We start from the raw sequence: 24,422 nt of genomic DNA, 5'->3' as shown, positions 1-24,422 counted from the left end.
GACTTTTTCTTTTGAAATCCAAACTGTTTTTCATAAAGAATCTTCTGCTTATTAGCAAAGTTATACATTCTATTGAATATTATCCTTTCGAAAATTTTGCTGAGTGAACTGAGTAAACTAATAGGTCTATAATTTTCCAAAGAATCTTTTAAACCTCCCTTAAAAAGGGGAACAACTTTTGCAACTTTTAAGCCTTGAGGAAAATAACCACTCTTAACGCATTGGTTGAAAAGGCTGCAAATTCTTATAGAAATTACAGGCAGCGATAATTTTATAATTTTGTTATTTATGCCATCATGACCATTTAAACCTTTGTTTTTCAACATATGTATGGCATTTTCAATTTACTTGCGGGTAATTTCATAAAACACCATTGATTTTTCGATGCGATCTACATAACCCAACGCTTGTTTGTAATCGAATTCAGGATTTCTCAGTTTCTCGCCAATTGAGGCAAAAAATTCATTAAAAACATCAGCAGCCAAAAAACTCGTGTTTTTGGAGTTTCCTTTGCAAAATTCATTAAAGGCCTGGAACAGCGTTTTCGAATTTCTACCATTTCCAACTTTTTTGTCGTAATAAACTCTTTTTTCATTTCTTATTAACTTGGTTGCTAAATTTCTAGCTTGAGAATATTTCAGTTTATTCAATTCAGTAGGATTTTGTACCCACTTACTGAAAAGCCGATTGCGGTTTTTGAGGATTTTTTTTGGTAGAATCGGTAACCCATGACTGTTTTTGGGATTTCGATTTTTCTAAGGGAGCAAAACGATCAATTGATGAAACTATTGATTCAACTAACAGACATAATTTCTCATTGGGATCACTAAGCTTATCAATCTTTGACAATTTGTTTTCTAAGAGGAATAAATATTTATAAATATTATCGTCACGGTAAAGATTTTTAAGATTTCAATAGCAGTAATCTTGATTTTCTTGCGGATCAACATTCACGTAACCAGATACAATTACGGGAAAATGATCAGAAATAGTTGAATCCAGTGTTTTTACTTTGGCGTCAAAATTAGCAAATAAATGATCAATACATTTACTCGATGTTGGAGTAATGCGAGTTAACTCTATTCAAAATATGCGCACCACAGCTCTTATATAGATTAATATAAGAATTGGAAGTTGGCTTGCAATCTAAAGTATCGATATCAAAATCTCCACAAACAAGAAAATTAGTTTTCAAAGCATTTAAGTACAGAAGGTAATTCTCAAAGTGATTAAAAAAACCTCATTTTTGCTCTGTGGGGGTTTATAGACAACGGAAATATACGATAGATATGTTGATGCATTCGAAATTAACCTCTATATTGCTTAACTGAAAGTTCACATCATCGCGCACATAAAACGCACATCCCCCGCCTCGCTGATATTTCCGGTCTTTAGAAATTTATTTGAATTACGTTTGAGTTTGATTATTTTTCTTAAGTCGATCCTCAAAAAAGTTAGATTCATAAATAATTTTCAAGTATACGGTTTTGTCCTTTATAGTCAGGGTTGCATAAAAATCTGGTGTATTTTCTCGATTGATTTAAATCCGATTTTTATTATTTTACCTTGATTTTTTCCATTTGTATTTCAAACGTTTTTGTTTCAAGAATCAATTAGTTTCCGCAAAATTACTGATTCGGCATCCGAAAGAAGAACACAAGTAACCCATATTTTTCGATTCGCAGTCAATTTCTGATCCTCAAAAAAAATAGATCGATAAATAGTTTTCAAGTCTACGCTTTTGTCCTTTATAGTCAGGGTTGCATAAAAATCTGATGTATATTCTCGATTGATTTAAATCCGATTTTTATTATTTTACCTTGATTTTTTCCATTTTTATTGGAAACGTTTTTGTTTCAAGAATCAATTAGTTTCCGCAAAATTACTGATTCGGCATCCGAAAGAAGAACACAAGTTACCCATATTTTTCGATTCCCAGTCAATTTCTGAGGCTGGAATGGATAAATCCGAAAGCGCTGAAAAACTTTTCCAGTTAAAAGTATGCTATGAAGAACGAATTACGTAACCAATGTAAATACTGCAAGCTGGCTTGTATGTTTACCGCAGCCCTCGGCAGAATAACACAAGGGTTGATTTTTTCATTTTTATTCCACGATTAAAATCCGATTTAAATCATTGATTTTAATCATGCAACCCTGTTTATAGTTGAAGTTCTTCATAAAAGTAATCATTAACTACGATGGTGTTACCTGAAAACTTTATTGGCTCTGAAAACCGAGGGACTTAGCGATTCCTTTGCTAAGATGCTTTTAAAAATTGCTGATAAATATACAAAATTGATGATTATTTGTTAAGTCTTTCGCTTGAAAACAATTTATGTTTTTGTCGATTATCTGTAGGGACTCTTTGGAGAGCAGGACTCATCAGGTGAGACAGGGTCTGCACACCATCTACTGCCTCATGCCCTACAATGTCATCACCCCCAATGTCTGGAGCTCCGTAATCCCACACTGGCTGGACACTGTCAGTACACAGGTGGAGCCAGCAGAACTGGACGACCTCAAATTCGTGTTCAGGTAGCCGCTGTGCTTTTAAAACGTTTTTTTTTTGATATGGTGAATTTTAATGGCGACGAACTCTCTTTAAGTTGAGAGTTAAACCAAGTTTAGTTTACATATTTTAGTAAGCTCTTCGACCAACAAATGTGTGCTGTCTTCTCAGTCAGCGAACTGTTCAACTTCTTCACATCCTACTTCCACTGTGCCCTAGTGACAGACCAGGAGAGAGCCCTTATTTGGATCAACACCCTCTCCAAACTGGGAGTGACAATCCCACTGTCAATCATGAGCAGTCTGTTGACAGATGGAATCCAAGCTATAAGGGCCCAGGTGATATACAGGTTGGAACATGGAGACACTACTTTGAACGTGGCTTCAGTGTGGTACACGAGCGAGACGCATCTGTTTCCAAGGGACAAGTAAGATCGTCATTTCATCCTTGTTATGTCAAAAAAAATATTATGAGATATCATTAAATGAAGTTAATTTTGAATCGTTTAGGTTGTTTGCTGTGTAAAACTAATTGAAACGAACTAAATGAAGTTAATGCTAGGACAGTAAATGTTATATTAGTAAATAGGTGTATCAGCAAAAGGAAAACAGAGAGACCAGATCATTAAACCGAAAAATTTGTACTATTGAAATAGATCTACTCCTGCGGTGAGTCTTGCAGTTTTAAAATAATTTTCTAACAAAGCAATAATCATTTCTATGAAGCTTTTTTCCGCAGTTGATGTTATTATTAAGTTATTAAGAGTCGGTGAACGTAGTTCAGACTCTTATATAGGTCGCGATAATTTTTTTCAAGAAAAGTCATAAAATTTGTTCAGGTTCAAATTTACTTTTTCGCAATTTGACTTCTGATTTTTCTAAATTTTAGTTCAATTCATTTGTTAAAAGAAAGGCAAACTCCACTATCGAACAGGAAAAGCTCACGAAAAACGTGATAGACTTCTAGTTGTGAAAGTGAAATTTATTTTTCAGATTTCCCAGCGAAATAAAAAATTAACATTTTGACCCTGTTTCCTCAAAATGGGTTAATTTTATCGAAAAATGCTTGTCATAAATTGTTATAGACAAGCAGTTTCAAGCAATTTTAAAAAGCTCTAAGGTCATCTTTTTTCTTTGAAATTAGAAAGTTGAGATTTTTTCAAAAATAATTAGCATTTTTTGTTTACTTGGGTTCCTGGACTCTTCTACACATCTGTTAGCTATGTTTGGGTTTACTGGTCTGGTTTATTTTTTTTCTTTTGTTTTCCACGCAAAATCAAGTACCACAAATAATCATCGGAATGGGTCGAGTGATAATTTATATTAAAGCCCGTTCAGTCGTGATTCGACGACGTTAAACTTTTTGAAAAATGTTTTCACAGTCTCGTGAAAAACCGGTTTGAATTTTTTTGATTTTTAGTCCAATTTCGAGCTAATAAGGTGACCGTGTAGGCTTACAATAGCTTATTTAAGCTTATTTTAAGCCGTGCAAACTTAGTTTTAATCAAGTAAAGATAGTTTTTGGAGTTTTTTCAGTGTAATTTTGGGAATCAAAAACTTGTCTGGTCGGAACTTTCTGTGCTATTTGTACAGTAACCGGCTATCCTTGTTTTGCGGTTTGACTTTTTTGAGTTTCATTCTCATTCATTTGCTAAAGGTAGGGCAAATTACCCTCAACAATGACAAAACTCCAAATCAGGCAAAAAAATCTACATGACTTTGAATTTCGCAAGTGGATTTGAAATTTAAGATTTCTCAGCTAGTTAAAAAGTTACCTGATCACCCAGTTTTTGTTCCGACTACGTAACTGAAAAAGACCAACCAATTTTGACTATCTAAAAGAAATCTCATAGGGGATCAAATGTGACATTGTATTATTGTCCTGTTGTCTGTGATATGGATTCCAAAAGGGCAAAACATTTGTCTAAATGTCGAGAAAAACTGGTGTGCTTTGTTTTCGTTTTCCAGACTAAATTTGACGACGTTTGAGAGGAAGACCTCCCATGTTTTTGTAGTAAAATTTTACTGTTTCTTTGAACTATATTTACCGCTCTTTTCGCACTTTTCACTCAATTCAATCGACCTCCTAGATAAAAAAAAATAACAAGAGACATTTATTTAAAAAATGTTTTCCCAAATTATTTTGATTAGAACATTCTGTGCGCAGAAAATGGCTCTACTTGTCTCTAATTGGGAAAGTTTTGTCAAAATTGTGGCAATCATGAAAAGTTCTTGAAAAGAGCTTTTAGGTAATGTATTTAGTTTAAAATAAAACTTTTTTGCTGTCATTCAGCTCATTGAAACTTTTTCAACTGTCTATTGGTTGTGCTAATTGTTTTAACTGGTTTTCTGGTTTTGGAGAAATTAGTTAGCTAGTTAAATTTTGAATTCGTAATTAGCTTCATGATATCGAATCATTTTTTTTCTGATTCAATCTGTTTTTATTTAAGGAGCCAAGTACCTCAGAGTGTGGTGTCATGGCTGCAACGCAAATACCACGCCAGCTCATTCCTCTCTCCGACAACAGCTGCAGCAGCAGCAAACACCACCACCGGCCTACAGTCTTCAACAGATGCGCCGGGTGGCACGGCGGAGGAGCCACCCGCTATGACACCTGCTGAGGAGGAACAGTTGGCCAAAGACAAGGAGATCGAAAATGACTGTGAAAGAATCTCAGTGTGTTTTATTCTGATGTTGGACTCGCTTTTAAAACAGGTAGAATTCTGGTTTGTGAATCTGCATTGGAGAATCCTATTCAAAGTTAAATAACACAAAAAAAAATCAAATCTATTAAAATTTTTTGAGTTTTGTAAGCGCGTAGACAAATAAAAGTTGCTTTATATAATGATCACTTGATGATGCTTTTTTGTTTAAAGGTGGTAACAATGTTTGTCGCCCCCAAGAACTCGTGTTTTGAAACCAAACACGATGAGCATATATCCGACGATACTAGCGGCATTTTACGCCTTATACAGCTAATATGGCCGGATATAGGCTTTTCGTGCATTGGCTTAAAGGCATTTAGCACAGTGTTAAGGCGGCATTCACTTTGTGATTGTCAGATCGTGTAATCGATCCCCTGCCATGGCAATGATAGTGAGTGAGGACGAGCGCTCATTTAACCACTAGCTTCAGGTCTTCAACAGACATACCAATTTTGGCTGTTATAGTGGTACCACGTGAAAATTCAAGACATTAAAAAATGAGCTTGAGTCGCGATAAAAAGCTTCGCTCAACAAAATTACTCTGTAATGTGGGGAAATAAGATAAACGGACTATGCTTAGACAGGCTGAACAGCCTTTCATAGATCCTCTGCTAATCGCCCACAATAAAAAAAAAATTGACAGTAATGGGTCGACAAAATCGGTACCCTAAGTATTTGTGCCGAGGGATTTTTTTTTAATGCGCTGAAATTACCTGTTTTTGCTATTTGTTAAGCGCAATCTCATCATCAAGTTTTGTATTCATTGGCGCTGTTAGATACCTTTAAGTGTTGATCAGCCACAGTTTGATGTAATTTTAATGACAACATCACTAAAAAATGCCCACCCTCTTCAATAAATCTGACTCATATAGTTACACTGGCTGTTATTAGATATTTTTTTTGGTTAAGTGTTTATCAACTTAGTGTCAACAAATTAGATTTATTTCTTCTTTCAACCGTTTTTTTTAATTACCATTTTTTTTCTAATCGTAGACGCACTCAAGTTTAAACTTGGTCGTGACAGAGGTTTAACTAGGTCGCACCAAAATCTAAGTCAGCGATGAGAATTCAAAATCTGGACATATTTCGCGGAGAATGATGCGACAATGAAAGAAAAAACTTGCTCCTAGACAAAATCTTGATAAGCGATATCGCGCAATTATGTAAATAGCAGAAATTGACTGAAATTCCAGTTGTTGCATAATGATTTCGAATGACATAATTCATTAAAATTGTGTGTATGATTTTGGGCTAATCTGTTACATCCTAGTAGATTTATTGTATATTCTAGTAGTGATTAATGTGTAGACTCGCGTGTTATGTTGTTTTCAGATGAACGCTTGTAGCTCGAACCAATGGGTAAGATGTCTTGCGTTTATGTGCTCATGATATGGGATCTTTTTCAACTGGGCTTCTCATAACTCGCCCAGTTTGTTTATTTTTAATCACAATCAATGCCACGTTGGTCATTAACTAACGAAATGACGCTAAATTAACTCGCAATCTAATTATTTAATTACCTTTTTACGTTCTGATTAATGTCACATGCTTCATTTAAAAACTTTGACAGATTTCGTTTGAATTGAATGACCATAACAGCGGATCGTTTTTGTTTTTCTTGATGATTGTTTAAAAGATCTTTTCCGTTTATAATCTGATTTTCTCATTTTAGTCGGAACTACAAGAGTTCAAAGCGTTCCAAGGCCTCGATACAACGTATGCAAGATCAATTATAGTCATGCTTAACGTTATGCTAACATGTCCTCTGCCAGGACGTCACACCTGCTTGGATTTCACCTCGCCCGCCGACGTCGAAATACACACCAGGACAGCTCGAATCCGAGCGGCGTCGAAGCACAACCCGAGCGACGACTCAGATATGGGACCCGACATCGATTGCGATTTCTGTGACGAAGAAGCAGTTCTCTTCGATTTGGTTTTCAGTCTAATGCAGCTTTTATGCCCGCCTATGGAGACGAAGTTAAGTCAATTGTATGTTATGGAACCAGAAGACTTCACGGCAGCTATAACAGCTATGACGTCATCTCAGAATATTGAAAGTGGAGGAGTTACTAAGGATGGAAAAGGAAAGAGAGAAAAGAAAGTGTCGGCGCCTGCGTGGAAGATAGGAGGGGGAGACGGTGGGTCGAATAATTCGGACTCGGATGAGAGTAAGAATAGCGGCCAAGGAGGCGCTGATGGTCAATCAGATCTGAAAGTGGTAAGTGAGGATGGATATAGGAGTTGTAAGCGCAGTGTTGTTTCAATTATAGCTGGAAGTTTAGTCACTAAAGGTACGCACTGCGAGAAGCACTAATCCTCGAGTCGTTGATCTAAGTCCACCTCTTACCTTTAAAGCCAAAGAAAAAGCAGTGTGGTAGGTAAACTGTCGAATTTTGAGCATGCGTTGATTGATGAATGCTGCAACGCCAATAATTTCAGTTGTGATTGAGTTATTTTTTATCCTGAAATTGAAGTAAATGTTTCGCTTTGAAGAAGATTGTATACAATCTAAACTTAGAATTGTTTTCAGACATTCAGCGAGACAAATGCCGAAACGATTCCGTAAGTTAAAGTCAGTTTTAACTTATTAAGCTCAAAATGGAGATTTATTATATTTCCCGAACTATTTCAGTAATAGCAGTAGTGTCGGCAATTCGCTTCCCCAAATCTCTAAATGGGTCGGATCTGATAGTAATTCGAGTAACCCTAATGGTCCTTCGACCAGCCAATCGGGACCTTCATCTTCTAACTTAGTCGAGTTTCACCCAGCTAGAGCCCAATCGGCATTCAAGTGTAAAGTGCCCGAGAGTAAAACCCACGAATCGGAAGCGAATCAAATGGTCTCGGACATTCGAGTTATAGACGAGAAGAATACAGAGGTTCATGTGTCTAAGGGGCCGCCGATGCATTGCTGGGAGACATCGCTGGGCAGATTTGAGTTCAACCCCGAAGAGTTTCCGTCAAAGTTGAAGTTGCTCTACATATTCATACGAGTTAGTTTTTTGACGGGTTTACAGCGTGTTCAATATTTTTCGCGCGTTTTACTCGGGTTTTTGATTTTTAATGAAAAAGAGTCCGTTAGTATTTTAGAAAGACGATCTTTTTGCTCGACAATACTTTGTAATAATTATTTTTACTTGCCATTGCGCAAGTGAGCGTAGTGTTATATTAGCGATTCACATTTTTTAAGAATCAAACTCGAAATAAACGTGCTCATTTGGTGGCATTTTTGCTGCATAGCATTGGAAATGAATAGCATCTGTTGTATCGGCTTTAATATTACCATCAGTTCTATCGGCTATTTCAGTTCCTGCGAGAGTACAGTGACCGTTCAGCTCAGTTCAGCGTCGTGAGGTGCATTCGACTTATGCTCCTGCATGCGGACACTTTTTCGGGAACTGACTACCAGGAACACCTCGGATTCCTTGTCCACCTGCAGGAAAAGTATCTACTAGAAACGTTCTGGGAACTGATCCATGCTCATGAGTCTCAAGCAGTGCAGCAGAGTATCCCTCTGATACTCTATGGGATCTGTCAGCCGCTGGGTCAGAATAAATTTTGGGATATTATCAAGAACTGGTTTACAAGTAGCGAGTGGGAAACGAGATTCGAAGCTGGTTAGTAGTGTTTTGCATAACATAAACTGATTATTCATGAAAATAGAGGTATGTAATTAAGCGTCAAATTTGCTGTTTTATAACGTTGAAATTGTAAAAAGAGCCGGTAGTTTATGAATTTTGAACTGATACCTAATTTCGGTCATTGTTGAACAACATCAAGGCAATCTGGCAATGTTAAAAGAGCAAAGTAAGTTAAAGTGTTAAATGGTGGAAGCTTAAGCACAAAGTAGGCTCCTAGTATCATGTGATTCTTAAGGAGATCTTTCGCTGTTACCTTTTTCTTCTTCAGTGGAGAAAGTGTGCACCATTCTGCAGTTTGTGGATCCGAAACAGATAGCCAAACAGCTGGCCATCCAGTCCTCACTGGCTCTCTGTTCTGCATATGTAGTCAACAGTCTGAATGATTCGAATGAGAATGTGGCGCTGAGGGCTCTCATTGGCTTGAAGAGTGTGAGAAAAGCTGCTATGAAGGTGAGTTGTTTGTGATTTCACCTCAATTTTTGGGTTTTGGTAAGATTGTCCAAGCATCATTGTAAAAAATTATCTAGGGTTAAGATTATTAAGAGTGATGAACGTAGTTTAGACTCTTAGATTAGGCCGTGATAATTTTTTTCGCTTTTTTTCAGGAAAAGTTGTTAAATTTGTTCAGGCTCAAATTTATTTTTGCGCGGCTTGGCTTTTGATTTCTTTTCAAGGTCAGTTCAATTCCTTTGTTACAAAAAAGGCAATTTCAATTATCGAGCAGCAAAAGAGTAAATTTCACGAAAAACGTGATCGAGTTCTAGTTTCAAAAGTGGAATTTAATCAGGTTTCCCAGAGATACAAAAACACTTTTCTATTGATCAAGTTTTCTCAAATTGAGTTAATTTTACCAAAAAGTGTCAACCATAAGTTGTTCTAGAAATTCAAAGTGCTTGAGGGCCTTTCGTCTTCTATTTTTCGTCTTCGAACTTCGAAAGCTGAGATTTTTTCAATAAAAAACCATTTCGATAATTTTTCTGTTTACTTGCGTTCATTGACTATTTTTACGCTTAAGATTAGCAAGCGTTAACACATCGGAATGTAGACTTTTTTTCGAGAAACAATTAGTTGAACAAAATCAGTTGAAATAAAATGCAGCTGACATGCTCAGTTTCCTGAAAATTCAAATTTAACTAGTGGGTAGTTTCAGGGGGACTCGAAACTTTATAAATTTTTTTATATAATCAGTTTTTTTTTTCGGCACAGTTGGTGTCTGCTTAAAGATTTTCGTTCGGCTTTGTTTCCCCTTCGTAAGTTTTCTTCAGTTGATAATTTTAATTTCAAATGTCTTGCTTGGCATATATTTACCTAGAATTCTTGTGCAATAAAACAAGTGTTATTAAAGTGCATGGGATTGGGTTTTTTATTTTATTTATTTTTTGACGCTTTGGAAAATTTTGAACTTTTTGCAAAAATTTTGTTTGAACGGGAATGTTTATGATTTTTTTTTCAGTTTTCTCAAAAATTAAATGAGTTTTCTCTGAGATTTTGGTTTCAATGATCAGATCGGATATGAAAAACTCCATCTATAAGCGGCTACGCCCAAGCTTTTTTTATCCACATAAAATTAGTGCCCGTAAAGTTCTTGAAAACTAACCTCGTAAACCTAAGGTTGTGGTTTCAATGGAGATAACGGGTAGTAAGAAGCTCCCCTGCATAAGCGGCCACTCACAATTTTTTACCAAAAAAAATTCTCGCCCTCGAAAAAGTCAATTTTATCTAACTTTTATAATATGGGTTTTATCTATCTTTAATAAATTTAACTGAAAAATACCCTCTGATATCTGAGATTCTGGGTTCGATCCAATGAATGGGTTGTGGGTAGCTTCTTTGCATACGCGACTGCCCCCAAATTTTTTTGACATTCCAAATTATGGCCCTCGGAAAAGTCAAAAGTTTTTTTTACTGTTTTTTGGAGTTTTCTCGATTATTATCCTGCCGAACCTGGGTTTTTGGTTTCAATCGAAGATACAGGTTTGGCGAATCTCTTCTGCATAAGCGGCTACGCCCATTTTTTAAAACAAAAAGCTATGATTCTCGGTGATTTCTAGACCGTTTTGGACTTTTCTCGATAACTATCCTGCCAAATCTGATATCATAGGTTTAATCGACACAAAAGGTTGTTGGAAGCTTACCTTTATTATATGCTACGCCCAATTTCTTTTAAAAAAAGTTATGGCCTTCAAACAAGTGAAAGTTTTGAAAGTTGACCGTTTTTTGGAAGTTTTTTTTTACTCTACTAGAAAATTACCTTCGGTCAAGCTTCCAATTTTCAGGTCAAGTTTTCAATCGAGAAATCTGATCTTGGGAATCTTTTCTACTTATCCAGTTATGACCTGCTTTTAGGAAAGTCAAGTTTTTGAATTTTGACCTTATTTAAAAACTTTTTGGTTTTTCTTAAATACCCTATCAAATTTGAAATTTCAATCGAAAGAAGAGTTTGAGCGAGTTTTTCTTGCAGAAGGGGCTTTTCCTTAAGTTTTTGCAAGAGAAAAGTTATGTCTTTGGAAAAATTCCAAATTCAAAAAAAATTTTTTTCTTCTTACTTATTTTATTTGAGAAACAACAAAGGTTTTGGGCAAAATCCAATTTTTGAAATTACGCATTTTGTCCCGCATCAGTATAACAAATTCAAAAAATATCAAAAATTGTACCTCCAGCTTTAGCTGGACCCTAGGTGTCCTTCATCGAGACATACAAAATTTTTGGCTCACCTGTGTCAAACTGTCTGTTGGCAATGTTCTTTTTAATGACATTCATGAGAATGCGCGCATCAAAAAATGTATCAGAAAGTGATACTTTTTTGCGAAATAAATTAACCTAACTTGATGCAATTATGACATCATGATCGAAACTGATTTTTCCCAGTGTATAATGGCTACAATTGTGCATTAGAAAGAGATATTTTTGTTTGAAATGAAAATGGCATGATTAGTTTTGCTTTCTATCATTCATTTGTTATCTGTAGTTTATGTGCGAGTGTCTCGAAGTGCAATTTGACGGAGTGATTGAAGACCGGCCACTGATTCTGTCTACATTTGAGCTAATCCACAATACAATTAGCGACATTCCAGCTCTTTCTTGGGACTTCTTCTCGCGAAGATTCAACACACTCATGTTGGAATCCCAGTATGAGGCATCACAGGGTCGCTTCCCCTACTTTCCATGCACTTCAGCATCTGCAAGCGAAGCGGCAGCACTCAACGCAGACGTCTCGCGTGACAATAAACTAGAGAAGGCGAAGCATGTTCGTGAACGACAAGGACCCGCAGGCTTGCAACCTATAACTGAGTTTCTGAAACCAAAAATGGGAAAGGTAGACCTGTCACGATCGGCTAGTAATCCTGCAACAGCTCCTTCATCTGCGGGATTCGAACACCGACCGAATCCGGTGGGAGCTGCGTTTGAAACCTTGTATCAAATGTCAGATTCACTGAAGCAGTGTAACGTACACTTCTCGGTACTGGAGAAAGTTGAGGAGAGCTTTGGAGTGGTGGGCGGAAGATCGAGTTCAGCGAACAGTTTGTACAATAAAGGATGCAACGAGGCTGACAAACAGACAGTCCATTTGATAATTTCCTTGCTAATGAAGGTATGTAAATCTGATTGCCTCAAAAATTCGATACGCTCTATTAATTTTTAAGAAAAAGGTCACTGAGTTTTACTTGCTCCGCAAAACACTTTCTGAGTTTGATTTTACGATAAGATAAGGCTAATAAAACCCAGAATCGTTTAAGATTGTCAAAAAATAATACTGGGTTTTTCTAGTTTATTGCTCGTCCTGACCCTGAGAGACCGGGCAACCCACACATACACATGGAGAGTAGTAAGTCCATGAGCAGTGTAATGCGACACCTTAACTACCTTCTCTCCTACAACCCCCAGGACAAATCCTTCTTCCACCCTCCCCACAAACTGAGAGTCTCAGTAGTGCTAAATGCAGTTATGACTCACATGGCCGAAGTGTTGGACTACAACCACGAAATGGGAACTTCAATGATGCATTTGATAGTGTTACTCATGCAGTATCTTCCCTCGAATAGAAGGATTGCCTCATCTTCCGGAATTGGTCTACCGTTACTGGGCAGTATTCCGGACTATTCTCTTTGGCTTCTGGAACCACATGTGAGGCATCAGTGGTTAATGTCGCTCCTGGTTATTCTCTACAAGGTTGGTGTCTAAATTGTTATTCTAATCGCAGTCATTGAATGGCCCAAAAAGTTGATCTCTTGGCTTTAGCGTAGTGAGTTTGTACAAGTCGACGCAATAATTTTCGATTGTGTAGTTTTGAAGATCAAGATCAAAAAGCAATCCATGTATTTTATTTCTGATAAGCTGTAACGATACTAAAAAGATAGAAAAATAAAATACTTTTTGATTTCTCGTTTTTTTCTTTCAAATTTTTAACTTAGTATTCAACTTCCAGATAACAATAGCTTGATTCTTAGATTTTTGTTTGCTTTTCAGTACCGTCTGGACGTGTCGACCCAGATCCAGAGTGTGAAGAATCTGATCCGCATCACTATCAACACAGTGGCCGGACAGATCCATGTGTGCCAGTGCCTGGAGAAGCCACCCAGTCCAGTCGTCTCCCACACTGTCACGCCAAGCATCTCACGCAAGAACTCGAAAGGTTCCTTGACGCTTAATTTCATCTAATTTGAGTGCTGATTGTTTTTCATGTTTGATGGAATCTTCCAGTTTGTTGACGGTTACAAAGATAGCATTAACAATTTTTTTTAAGTTAAATAAATAGATGTTTCAAGGCTCCTATCCTTGATCTAAATTGAAGTAATATTAATATTATAATAATTGATATTCTGGAGCTTCTTAGTCACCATAGAAATCATTCATAGTGCCAGTGGCATGCGCATGATTTTTTTGTCGGGGATGGGGTGTTTTTTTTTAATAATTGTGTCATTTCTATTGACACCCAAAATGACCAAATTTGCAAAAATTTTCTGCGGTGCTTAAACAATTGCCGTTCGAGCTGCGGCAATTAAACAATTGCCGTTGGAGCTCTTTTTGGAAGTTTTCAACCAAAAAATGTGTTTTTTCGACGCACGCTGCTGCTGAAAAGTTAGTATATAATAGAGCCGAAGGCTCCTTTATAATTTGTCTATGAGTAGAGAGTCAGAAATGGCTGTGGTAAAATATCAAAGGTGACCCTTCGAAAAAATGTAGCTGCCAGAATTGAGGGAGGGGAGTAGCATCCGCCCATTTAGTCACGCTACAAACAACTGCACGGTGGATTTCGAGTCAGCACTATTTTTAAGTTATTTTTCCAGACTTGCTGGATGGAGATGACTTGACTGAAGACGTGACTGGTGCGCTCACAGAGACAGACTCAACGGCCGAGGACAAGTCCTCCTCTTTCCCCCAGATACACTTCCAGTCAGTGTCCAGTCCCACCCACTCCGCAGCTATTGCTTCAGCTCACCAGAAGGACTCTCTTCAACAGGCCAATGTGGTGCCACCGAGGCCAGTTGTCAGCAAGATTGCCATCAAGGTTAAAAAAATCATCAAGTTTTAAGGTAATGGTTAAGGAAAAAGTTTTTTTTTTAAATCAGCGGCGCAACAGCAGATCGCAGTGATCAGTTGAACAACATGTATGTTGGTTTTTCAATTTGTGGGTTAACTTTCTTAATGAAAATATTTTCATTAGAAGTTAGAGACCCCTATCCAGAAGGGAAGAAACAAATTGGAGCTTCTATGTTCTTTCTAACTAACTGTATTTTATTACTATCATGTGAGGTTATGTCTTAATGAGTTAGAGAAATGAAATAAGGCTGGTGGAAATGGATTTTTCGAACTTCTATTAGGTATCAGAGCATGACGGAAGTAACAGCTCAACGGAGCTGCTCAGCGCCGACAACGGCGATTTTATAGCTGCCACTTTGAAAACAGTGAACAAACAGTCTTCAGATGAGAGTGCGACAAACAATGATGAACCAAGTAAGGCCAAATCAGCAGACCAAGACGAGCAAAGTAGCTTCATGCAACAAGCTAAGGTTAGATTAATTAGAAACAGTAAAACCGTAGCTCTCATCCTTGAGAATAGCCTTGGCGAGCATCTTAAACTTCAAATTTGAGCCAATTAGTGACTCAAACGGTTTGAGCAAATTCGTGAAAGTGAAATATAGAGAAATATATTAAATAGTCTTATAAGGGATACGATTAGAAAGTAATTGGTGCTTGTAGTTATTTCAGTGTTTTGGTGCGTATCATCGTATTTTGATAGCTAGTTGGAAGTTGAAGAACAAAATCATGGCCCAATTCACAGCATGTTTCCAGTGAGAGTATGCCGCTTTATCATCGATTAACTGATTACAAGTAATAACAGCGCTAATCTGTCGCTTTATAACACCAGGCAACAATTGTTACGAGCAAGGAGCTAAAAGGCAACAAGTCGTTGCTCAGATCGTCGACCGGGTGGTCTGTGAAACCGAGGAAGAAGCACAGTCACGGGAGCAACTTGCCACCCAGAGTTGACCTTTCAGTTTTGGGGGCAGGGACGGCAGTTTCTAGCTGTGGAAGTAAAGCACTGCTCGATTTGGATGTGAGTGAAGTAACTAGTTTCAATATTAAATCAAATTGCACAAATGCAGCATGGCTTTAAATGTTGAGCTTAACCACTATTAACCGTAACTGTAACACTGTGCAAGCCGAGCACAGAGTTATTTCTGAAGCTACTTGTATATTTTTGTTCACTTTTTGAGGTATTTATACGATATTTTATTCCGAAGTTTTTGCTGATGCAAAACTAATCTGTATATTATCGCAGACTAGCTAAATAGTTCCGTTCACTTTGATCGCGAGGATTTTTTGATAGATACAACATTGAGCTTGAGTTGTTTTCCCTATTCATGGAAATCTATAGAGTCGAATTCGAATTATGTTTTTCTTTGTACTTGACCATGTTGACTTTAAGTACAGGTTAAGTTTTTGTGTCATTGATCGAAAGGAGTTTTATTTATCTAATTCGTGTGGTTTTCATGTTTTTATTTTTTAAAGGAAAACTCGAAAAAAATTTTGGCGCTCAAATTTTTATTTAAGCGATTTAAATTTTCATTTTTTTTAAGTTAGCTTAAAATTCATTTGCTGAAAGCAATTTACGCTCTTTATTAAGAAAATGCAAGTGGCGAGAATAGACATTGATTACTTTTAGTTTCATAAGTGGTTTTTAATTTAAAGAATTGAAAGCGGAATATAAGTTTCATCAATTAATCCAGGTTTCTCAAGCATGTCTAAATATGGCGTTTATTTCGGGTTTCAGTTTGATCATTCTGTTTCTTAATTTTTGTATTTCATCCACATAGTTGCAATATTTTACAAGTTGCCGCTGCTATGAATTATTTACTATGAAAAACCAATTGCCTTCAATTGGTGACACTTTTGCTATGATCACGAGCAGCATCGAACATTTAATGGCATCTGTTTTGTGCCTTATTGGTGGCATGTGTTTGTCGTTAGTCGAGCGACCATGGGACAAAGGGAAGGACGTGGGAGATTCCTAATCAACTGGTGGGAGGTTCAATGTCAAACTTAGAGCTAGTTTTATTAAGAATCGATTAACATAGCTCAGAGTTTTATTTAGTTCGTGTTGATTTTTTAATTGTTTTTTTTTTTTCAGGAAATGTCTGAAAAGTAGTTGAGGGCGTAAATTCGCGGTTTGAATGGTGATTTAATTTTAAGTTCAGTTTGTTTCCTTTGTTAAGAGGAAGGCAAACAACTATCGAATAGAAGAAGTGTAAATGTCATGAAAAACGTGATCGAATTCTAGTATCGAACTTTAATTAGATTTCCCAGCGAAGCAAAGTTTTAGGTAATGATCCAGTTTTCTCCAATGAGGTTAATTTTATCATAAATGTGTCAATCATAATTGTACTAGATATTCAAAAAGCATTATGGGCAGCTTTTTTTCTTTGAAATTGGAAAGTTGAGATTATGTCCAAAAATAAGTCAGGTTTTTTTTACTTTCATTCATTGACTCTTTTCCAGCTGTCTGTTGGCTATGGTTCATTTTTTTGGCTATTTTTGCTACAAATAATTGGCAACTTATTGGTATCAGTAGCTGCTTTTTTTAATGGCTAGTTTTCTTGCTTGTGTTTGCGAAGCGGCATATGTTTTCAAGTATCCAGAAAACTGGTTGAATTATTGTTTGTTTAGTTCGATTGTGGTTTTTTTCTGGGCGCTTAAAATCTTTTTCTGATACTTGACGGGAGGGGCTTCAGTTTTCAAACTGAAATGAAAATCGGATGGCGATAGGCAAACATCGAATGACGATGAGCATAACTAAGCCTAATAAAGCTGTTTCTAATAATTTTTAAGGTGTACATACTTATTGTACCTACCTCTCTGTTGTGTTCATAATAAAGCCCTTTGAGCCGTGATTTGGATTGCTGTGGTCGAATCACTCAAGATATTTCAAAAATGAAGTTCTTGAAAAAACTTTTTCTTTGTGTTCGTTGATTTTTTTCCAACTGTATTTTTCTAATTTTTACCTGTTAAGTTTTGGCTGCATGGTTTTCAGGGAGTGATCGATTTAATAGGATATTTGTTAAGTTAAATACACAACGCAGCTTAGTTTCAGTATTTTTGAGTTGTGTCAATTGCTGGTTTTTTTCTACTGGTACGTAGAACTTTGACAGAATCAGCTCCTTTCGTTTAGTAGAAAGACCGAGTAGCTCGTCTGGCCTGAGATCTGTGAAACTTCATAAATTTCTTTAAAAAAAGTTTCGCGTATTAGACTCAAAATTCGAAACGCTGTGTTATTTTCGATATATACCTATATTTACACAAGAGAAGCGTATTGTGTTATTACGAAGATTTTTTTTTGAACCCAAGTCGCAAATAAATGTGCTCATTTGGTGGCCCTTTTGTTATATTTCAATTAATCATATTTAAGCTTACTTAATCATAAACATTTTTAGTGAGTACTCATATAAACAACATAGTGAGTACTTATATATAGGTCTTCCTGATTTGTTTGTTTTTTTTTCAGGAAAAAGTCTTAAAATTTGTTCACGCTCAACTTTGATTTTTCGCGGTTTAATCTGTGATTTTTTTAAGTTCAGTGCTTTCCTATTGTTGAAAGGATGGTACCAATGGAAAAGCCGGCTGCGCTTTCGCTAGTCTCGATGTGCCTGCATATTTCGCTGGTCTCTTTTCATTTTACCTCATTTTACGTTCTACGGCCTTCTAAAGTTCTGTAGGGGATTTTTGACCTATTTGTTTTGAATTGTTTTCATTTTCTTAAATATTACATGCTCAAATCTGAGATGAAGGTTTCCATCAAAAGCACAAGTTTTGGGGATCTCCTCTTCTCAAGTGGCGATTCCTTAATTTCGGTAATAAGTTATTGCCCCATAAAAGCCCCTTTTTTGACATTTCGGTTAATTTTTCTCAAAAACTTCCCTGCCTAATTTGAGTTAAAGGGTACCTGCGCAAGAAAAAAATATGGCCTAAAAAGGCCAATTTTTGAATTTTTGCCCGTTTTTCGGAAAGTTACTCTTTTTTTTTAAAAAATAATCTGAAAAACTAACATGGTGCTAAGATGTTCCCTGCGAAATCTGTTTACCCTGATTTTTGTAGAAAAACTAAAATGGACTTCGGAATAATTCCTTCTGAAATTTTTACCGTTTTTTTGAGAAGTTTCGTCTCTTCACGAAAACTACTAGCTAAATCTGATATTAAGGGTTCAATCTAAAAAACAAAGTGCAGAAATCTTCAATTTAAAAACCAGGATGTGTAAAGCAAAGGCTACTCCCATTCTTTAGTAGAGAAAAGTTTTTGCATATATGAAATGTCAATTTTTTTTAATTGTTTTTTGGAATCTTTTTCACTTTTATTCGAAAACTACCCATCCAAATCTGAGATAAAGACTTCAATGAAAGAGCGAGTAGTTCTTTTTTTAAATCAGAGATTAATCCTCTTTTTAAGCAGAGAAACACTAGGGTTTAGCGTGAAGTCAGTTTTTTTGAAATTTTGAGAATTTCGTATTTCCTTATCGGTACAATATATGATTAAGATTATTATAACAGGTAGATCCAGCATTAGCTGGGCCACAGTTTTTTTCCAAGCGACCGTGGCGCAGATGTAAGGACGTCAGACTCCTAATCAACTGGTCGGATAATCAAATCCGGAACTTTTAAAAAGTTTTATTTTTTGGTCGAATTTTTGCTGCCTAACCTTGACAATTTGATTGAAACTGTAGCTGCTTTATTGGAGGCTAGTGTTAACAATATTACAAGCGGTCGTGGAGCAGATGTGAGAAGGTGATACTCCTAATCTCAATAAAAAATTTTCAAGGCGTATTTTCAATCTTTTCCTTATTTCACCTTGTTTGCCCGTTTGAGCTCCTTTTTTTGCTTCTTCCTCGCTTATGTTTGAAAAGAGCAGCTTCGCCTCTGTGCTACACGATTATTTTTGTATCGTACACATGATATACCAATGCTCATGGGTTTTTGCACGACCAAGTACAGGATCGCACATTCAGTAAAACTTACAGTGCAATTTGCTGCTCTAGTTGCGGTTTATTTCGTGGCTATTTCTCTTTTCTCGCATATAAGTAATCCTTTATTTGGATCACTATTGGATTTAAGGGAGGGATTTTTGATTTTTCACTAGAAAACAATGCCAGTCGTGTATTTTAAACTCCGACCGCTCCTCGCGGAAAAAGCGGCGAAAGTTTGCTTTTCTGTTATCCATCGTATATTTTCCTGGGATAGTTTGCTGATTAATTTCTGACGGGAGATTTTTCATTGTTAGGATTTATGTGGGTATTATTTGGAATCAAAAATGCCTGTTTGATTAAGGTTGTAGATGATGGTAACCTATCTGATACTGGAGAGATATACGAGTTCGTAAGCGAGGAAGAAGAGCAACAAGCCAAACCAGAAGAAACAGCTTCCAAGGCAGATACGAGCAAAAAAGTGGCGGCCAAAACTAACGTATCTTCTGGGTCCAGATTGCGCCATCAATCCAGTCCTGACTTTCGAGTTGGGACTTCTACGTCAGCTAGTGTGGATTTCGTATCCAGTGCAGTGGGCATTCAGAAAAATAAATTGGTCAATGGGTCACATGATGGTGTGAAAACGGAAGTGAGAGGTAAAAAAATTCAAGATGGATGATAGAGAGTTTTCTGATTTGTGGTCAATGAACTGAGTGTTTTCAGGAAGAGGCTCTGAAGGTGCGACGACTTTTTTCAAGTCTCCAAAGAAATACGTCAAGTAAGTCCGACACTTGTAAATATTTCTGTGGGTAACCAATGAAATAAATTACTCCTTTTTTACATTTAATATGAGGCGTGATTGAATTCTGGAGAGTTTGCTGGTCTATATTCTGGGCTTAATAGAAAATTCAATATGAAAATAAAATGTATGTACATGCATGATACTTGCTTATAAAAATTGTTTTTGACTGGTAGGAAGGAATATGGCAGCAAAACGACCAATCTGGTGTCCAGTTGGAAAGACCTTCACTCCCTGTCCCCCAATACACCCATTGAGAAAGCTGCATCATCTAACACTCTCCAAATCAACAGACGAAACAGTTCTTTTTCAATCAATGCAAGATTTAATGAAGACGAAGGAGCCATGGTCCTCAGAAGGTGAGACGAGTGTTTTGAGTATTTAGGCAAGCACTTGTTTTTGGAGTAGCTTGCTACACTAACGCTTAAGATTTTTCACACGCTCTTTTCGCGTAGTCAGAAACATAAGAAGCCTGAAATTATGAGGTGCGGTGTTCGAGTTCGATCCTTTGTATTGCGGAGATTTTAGTCAAAAGAATACTTACTGCGTCTACTGAGTTGATGCAAGGTTTGATGACCTCGGGTTCACTCTCAGTGGGTAAAGGAACTTTGAACCAGCTTATACGACTTCTATCAGATTAATGCAATAATTGTTCTATTTTCTTGCAGACAATTAGATATATAAAAATATTCGTACTATTTGCAGTTTGAAATGATGCTTGAATAGGGTAGGTGCTCAGTGGGAATTTATTATTCCCTTTGCCTGTCCTCTCCTTATAATGTGAAAGCCATTGTTTATTTATTTGTTTAAATTATTTATTTGTTTAAATTGTAAAAGAAATAGCTATTAAACGATGTTCTGCTATATTATTATTTGGAGAAATAAATTCTTCTTCTTATAGTTTGGAGTTTCTAAAAGGTTTAGATTTTCCCCCCATTTAAGATAAGGTTAAGGTTTAAGTCATTAGGCATTCTTTTTGAGTATAATTCTGTTGTGCTATTTAATAGTTTTGACTAGTTTCTGTATGTAATCTGTATGAAAGAGGATTTTGCAATTAGGTGTTTGGATTGCAAGGCGGCGATTGAAGATTTTGATGAGAAAACTCTGAGTCTCAGCATCACAGTGTTGAGGACCTTCGTCTACCGAGACCCAGTGGGCAGTGCCCCCTTCCTTCTCGACATATTCGTCGCCATCGCCCGACTGGCCCAATCTCCGTTCTACTCGTGGCAATCCGACAGTAAACTATGGGTTCGAGACACTTGCCTGAACGTCGCAAAACAGTTCATGCGGTGCACTTTACATCAACTTGCACCGTATGGACTCTTCAACCAGCTGTTCATAACTCAGTGTGTGCCGAATAATGTGTTTACGTACATTGCACAATGTCTGGTAGATTTCAACGAACTCTCATTGGTCGATTCGATTGACCTTCTGTTGTGTAATCTTAACATGCGGAAGACTCTTCCGACTGAAAACTTGATGACCTTGCTAAACAACATGGCAGTATACATGTCCAATATCCATTTCGAGGGAATCGGATTTACCCCCAACTTGATTTCACATTTTGACGCGTTCTTCAAGAAACTTTCGCCCTGCATGCCGCTAGTGTTAGATGTAACCCCGCTGTTTAAAATAGCATCGCTGATATTCAAGTTGGAAAAAATTCCAGGATCCTTGACAGTTCTTGGGAAGACGCAAGTGTTGCTGCACTCTTTTGGAGCTCTGTTGAGTTATATCCTTCAGGCGTCTGTGTTCACTGTGAATCAGTTGTTTGACTTGATGGAGTCTGTGAGATCGCCATCTTACGTTTTCCATTTGAAGGCAAGTCTAATGTTTGTGTAATAGTAACTTTTTCGATAACGTTAACATAACTGTCTTCTGGAGCTCTGAGCTTGCAACAATAGACTGGTTACAGCTCAATGATAAGCTTGATTTTGCTAAGACATCTATAAATTATTGCAATAGAAAGTAGCTAGTGTAGTGCTGAAACCCTTAAATCTAGCTGATTCATTCATTGTAGTAGCAAGATGGGATTTAAAAAAAGTTGATAATTTTCATAAACACTACAATTTAGAATGACAAGAATGAGAAAAGCAACAATGCGTGGCAGACTTTCTTTGCTCGCATCATCTGCCAGGAGTTGGTGAATGGACTCAAGTTCAAGGTCAATCTGCCAGTGGAGAACCTAGTGCGTCTTGTGCAGGTAAATGAATATTTTATAAAAAAAACTGAGCAAACACAGAACATTGCCGATATTTGACAGGTCTCTGAGAAGGATTGCTGAGCTAGTTTTTGTAGTTCAAACAAAGAACGAATAATGATCACCCCCACGACTCGGCCAAAAAGCGGAGACTCGTTGCTGAGGTCCTTATTCGTGTTTGTCGCCTAGTAGCGCAATTAGTCGCTATAGAGGTGAAGATTAGTATTTACCTACCATAGAGGGATGAAAAAGATCCAGCATGTTTCGTGCATGTGTCATCCTGAAAGCAATGGTCATTCAAAAAAATAGCGATATGATTTGAAAATAATTGCTAACAAGTCCAGTTGACATAGGAGAGTGAACCTGTTCGCGATAATAACTTACAGATTTCATGGCTTGAAGGATGGTTTGAGGGGAGCGGTGGTGAAGTGGTTACGTCTCCGCCGCCTCTCAACCGAAAGGTCGGATGTTCGAGGCCCACAATGATCCGTGCTCGTTGTTTGAGGGTGAAGCATACCCAGCCCAGAAAAATAACAAAAAAAATTGCATGTAGTTCTTAAAACAGGGGCACAACAGCGGTTCGACGTGATGAGCTGTACAGCTCTTGTGTTGGTCCTTTCCCCCGTGGATAAATTGTCTTAATTGGCAATTATGTTCGTGTTTCTGTTCAGTTTGCGATTCTGGACCTGCGCTTTGGGGGCCCAGAAGTGCACGAGGGCAGTCCCCACCCACACCCATCTGTGCTTCTGGAAGTACTAAGAAGTGGCACCTACTACCACTCCATGTTTTATGACCTGTTCGAATTCCTCGGTGACATACACACCATCAATAAAGTCAGAGTGAGTAATCAGAGAATATTCTAGAAGAAATCCATGTTTTCAGATCACTCTAGAGCAAAATAAATGTTTGCAGATTATTCTAGAACAAGTAAACGTTTCTTGTCAAATTGAATAGTTTTTTTGTCAATATCTGTGATAAATCGAGCATTCAAATGTCATTATTATTTCACCTATGAATGGAGTTGTTTAGTGTTTCACTATTTTAACATAGCAGGTTGGCTCTTTCAAGCAGCATGAAAGGCAATGTGTCTATAGTATGGTGCTAGAAGCTTGAAAAGAGAAAACGTTGCTTGAGGCTGACATTACCTAGCCCAGAAAAAAATCCAAAAAAATACTCGTATTTAATTCTTAGCCAAGGACGGTGCAGCAGCGGTTCTCCGTAAAGAGCTGAGAAGCTCGTGTGTTGGTTTTTACTAGTACACAAAATGTTTAAATTTAAATGAAAATCAATGAGTTGAAGACTTGAATAGTTAAAATGTTTAATTCTAGTGGACGAATGGAAGGCTAGTCTAATTTGCTATGGGAATCAGGAAATATTTTATGTTTCTGTGTTAGAGGAATCAATTGTCATGTGTCTTTTCGCTGTTTGAAGGAACTATGTCAAAAGGTAATAGCTGACTGAATGTTCTTCAATGTTACTTAATTTAAACCTGCATTCGAACTAAACAGCTCGAGTATCCTTTTCCTATTGTTTTTATTTTTTGTTAATTATCAACTAGGAGCAGGCTTTTTGCACCGGTTGTTTGCAAATCAGTGCATATAAATTCTAGAAAGAGCAGATCAAACAATGTTTAAAAAGCGAGTTGCGGTACTGATTTAGATTAGATTATCCTGACAAAATGAATAAAACCTGAAACTTAAAATGCGTTTTTCTCAAACTTGGTTATTTTTACGCTAAAAGGGACGAGAAAAGAAGTTGCTTAGAAGTGGATCAAGTTAACATAATCTCCCTAAACATACTATGCTAAGATCCTCGATCCCACGATTTAATTTGGATTATAATTGCTCAGCGCTGCGTGTAAAATAGTCGATTCTGTTCGGTTTAAAAAGCAGACTTAGAACATGTTGAAGATCGTTTGCACTAAAACGCTTCATTAGCTTAGTCCTTAAATATTCGAAAGAATGACTAGGTGTGAAAGGAAGACACTTATATAAGTCGTGATGATTTTTTTTCAGGAATAAGTCTTTAAAAAGTTGTTCACGCTCAATTTGAGTTCTGATTTCTTTTGATTACGAAAGTGGAAACTGTGCAAAAAAACTGGGTTGTTTTTT

General features: G+C 37.0%; 1 protein-coding gene across 1 annotated transcript in view; it reads left to right on the top strand.

Moving 5' to 3' along the window:
- The window catches only part of LOC134845476 (protein unc-79 homolog), a 117,003-nt gene that overhangs the window by 80,399 nt on the left and 12,182 nt on the right, over positions 1-24,422 (top strand). The window contains exons 7-28 of the mRNA XM_063862370.1: positions 2,361-2,537; positions 2,645-2,938; positions 4,961-5,225; positions 6,548-6,574; positions 6,888-7,436; positions 7,749-7,780; positions 7,851-8,211; positions 8,526-8,835; positions 9,128-9,309; positions 11,828-12,451; positions 12,628-13,029; positions 13,327-13,492; positions 14,148-14,368; positions 14,682-14,870; positions 15,230-15,418; positions 19,677-19,968; positions 20,036-20,090; positions 20,288-20,470; positions 21,170-21,932; positions 22,186-22,314; positions 22,983-23,150; positions 23,743-23,757. Of these exons, the coding sequence (XP_063718440.1) occupies positions 2,361-2,537; positions 2,645-2,938; positions 4,961-5,225; positions 6,548-6,574; positions 6,888-7,436; positions 7,749-7,780; positions 7,851-8,211; positions 8,526-8,835; positions 9,128-9,309; positions 11,828-12,451; positions 12,628-13,029; positions 13,327-13,492; positions 14,148-14,368; positions 14,682-14,870; positions 15,230-15,418; positions 19,677-19,968; positions 20,036-20,090; positions 20,288-20,470; positions 21,170-21,932; positions 22,186-22,314; positions 22,983-23,150; positions 23,743-23,757 (5,593 nt within the window). The remainder of the gene's footprint in view (positions 1-2,360; positions 2,538-2,644; positions 2,939-4,960; positions 5,226-6,547; positions 6,575-6,887; positions 7,437-7,748; positions 7,781-7,850; positions 8,212-8,525; positions 8,836-9,127; positions 9,310-11,827; positions 12,452-12,627; positions 13,030-13,326; positions 13,493-14,147; positions 14,369-14,681; positions 14,871-15,229; positions 15,419-19,676; positions 19,969-20,035; positions 20,091-20,287; positions 20,471-21,169; positions 21,933-22,185; positions 22,315-22,982; positions 23,151-23,742; positions 23,758-24,422) is intronic.

This window comes from Symsagittifera roscoffensis, chromosome 5 (genome assembly GCF_963678635.1).
Source record: "Symsagittifera roscoffensis chromosome 5, txSymRosc1.1, whole genome shotgun sequence".
Taxonomy (NCBI): Eukaryota; Metazoa; Xenacoelomorpha; order Acoela; family Convolutidae; genus Symsagittifera; species Symsagittifera roscoffensis.
This window is presented reverse-complemented; position numbering and strand designations above follow the sequence as displayed.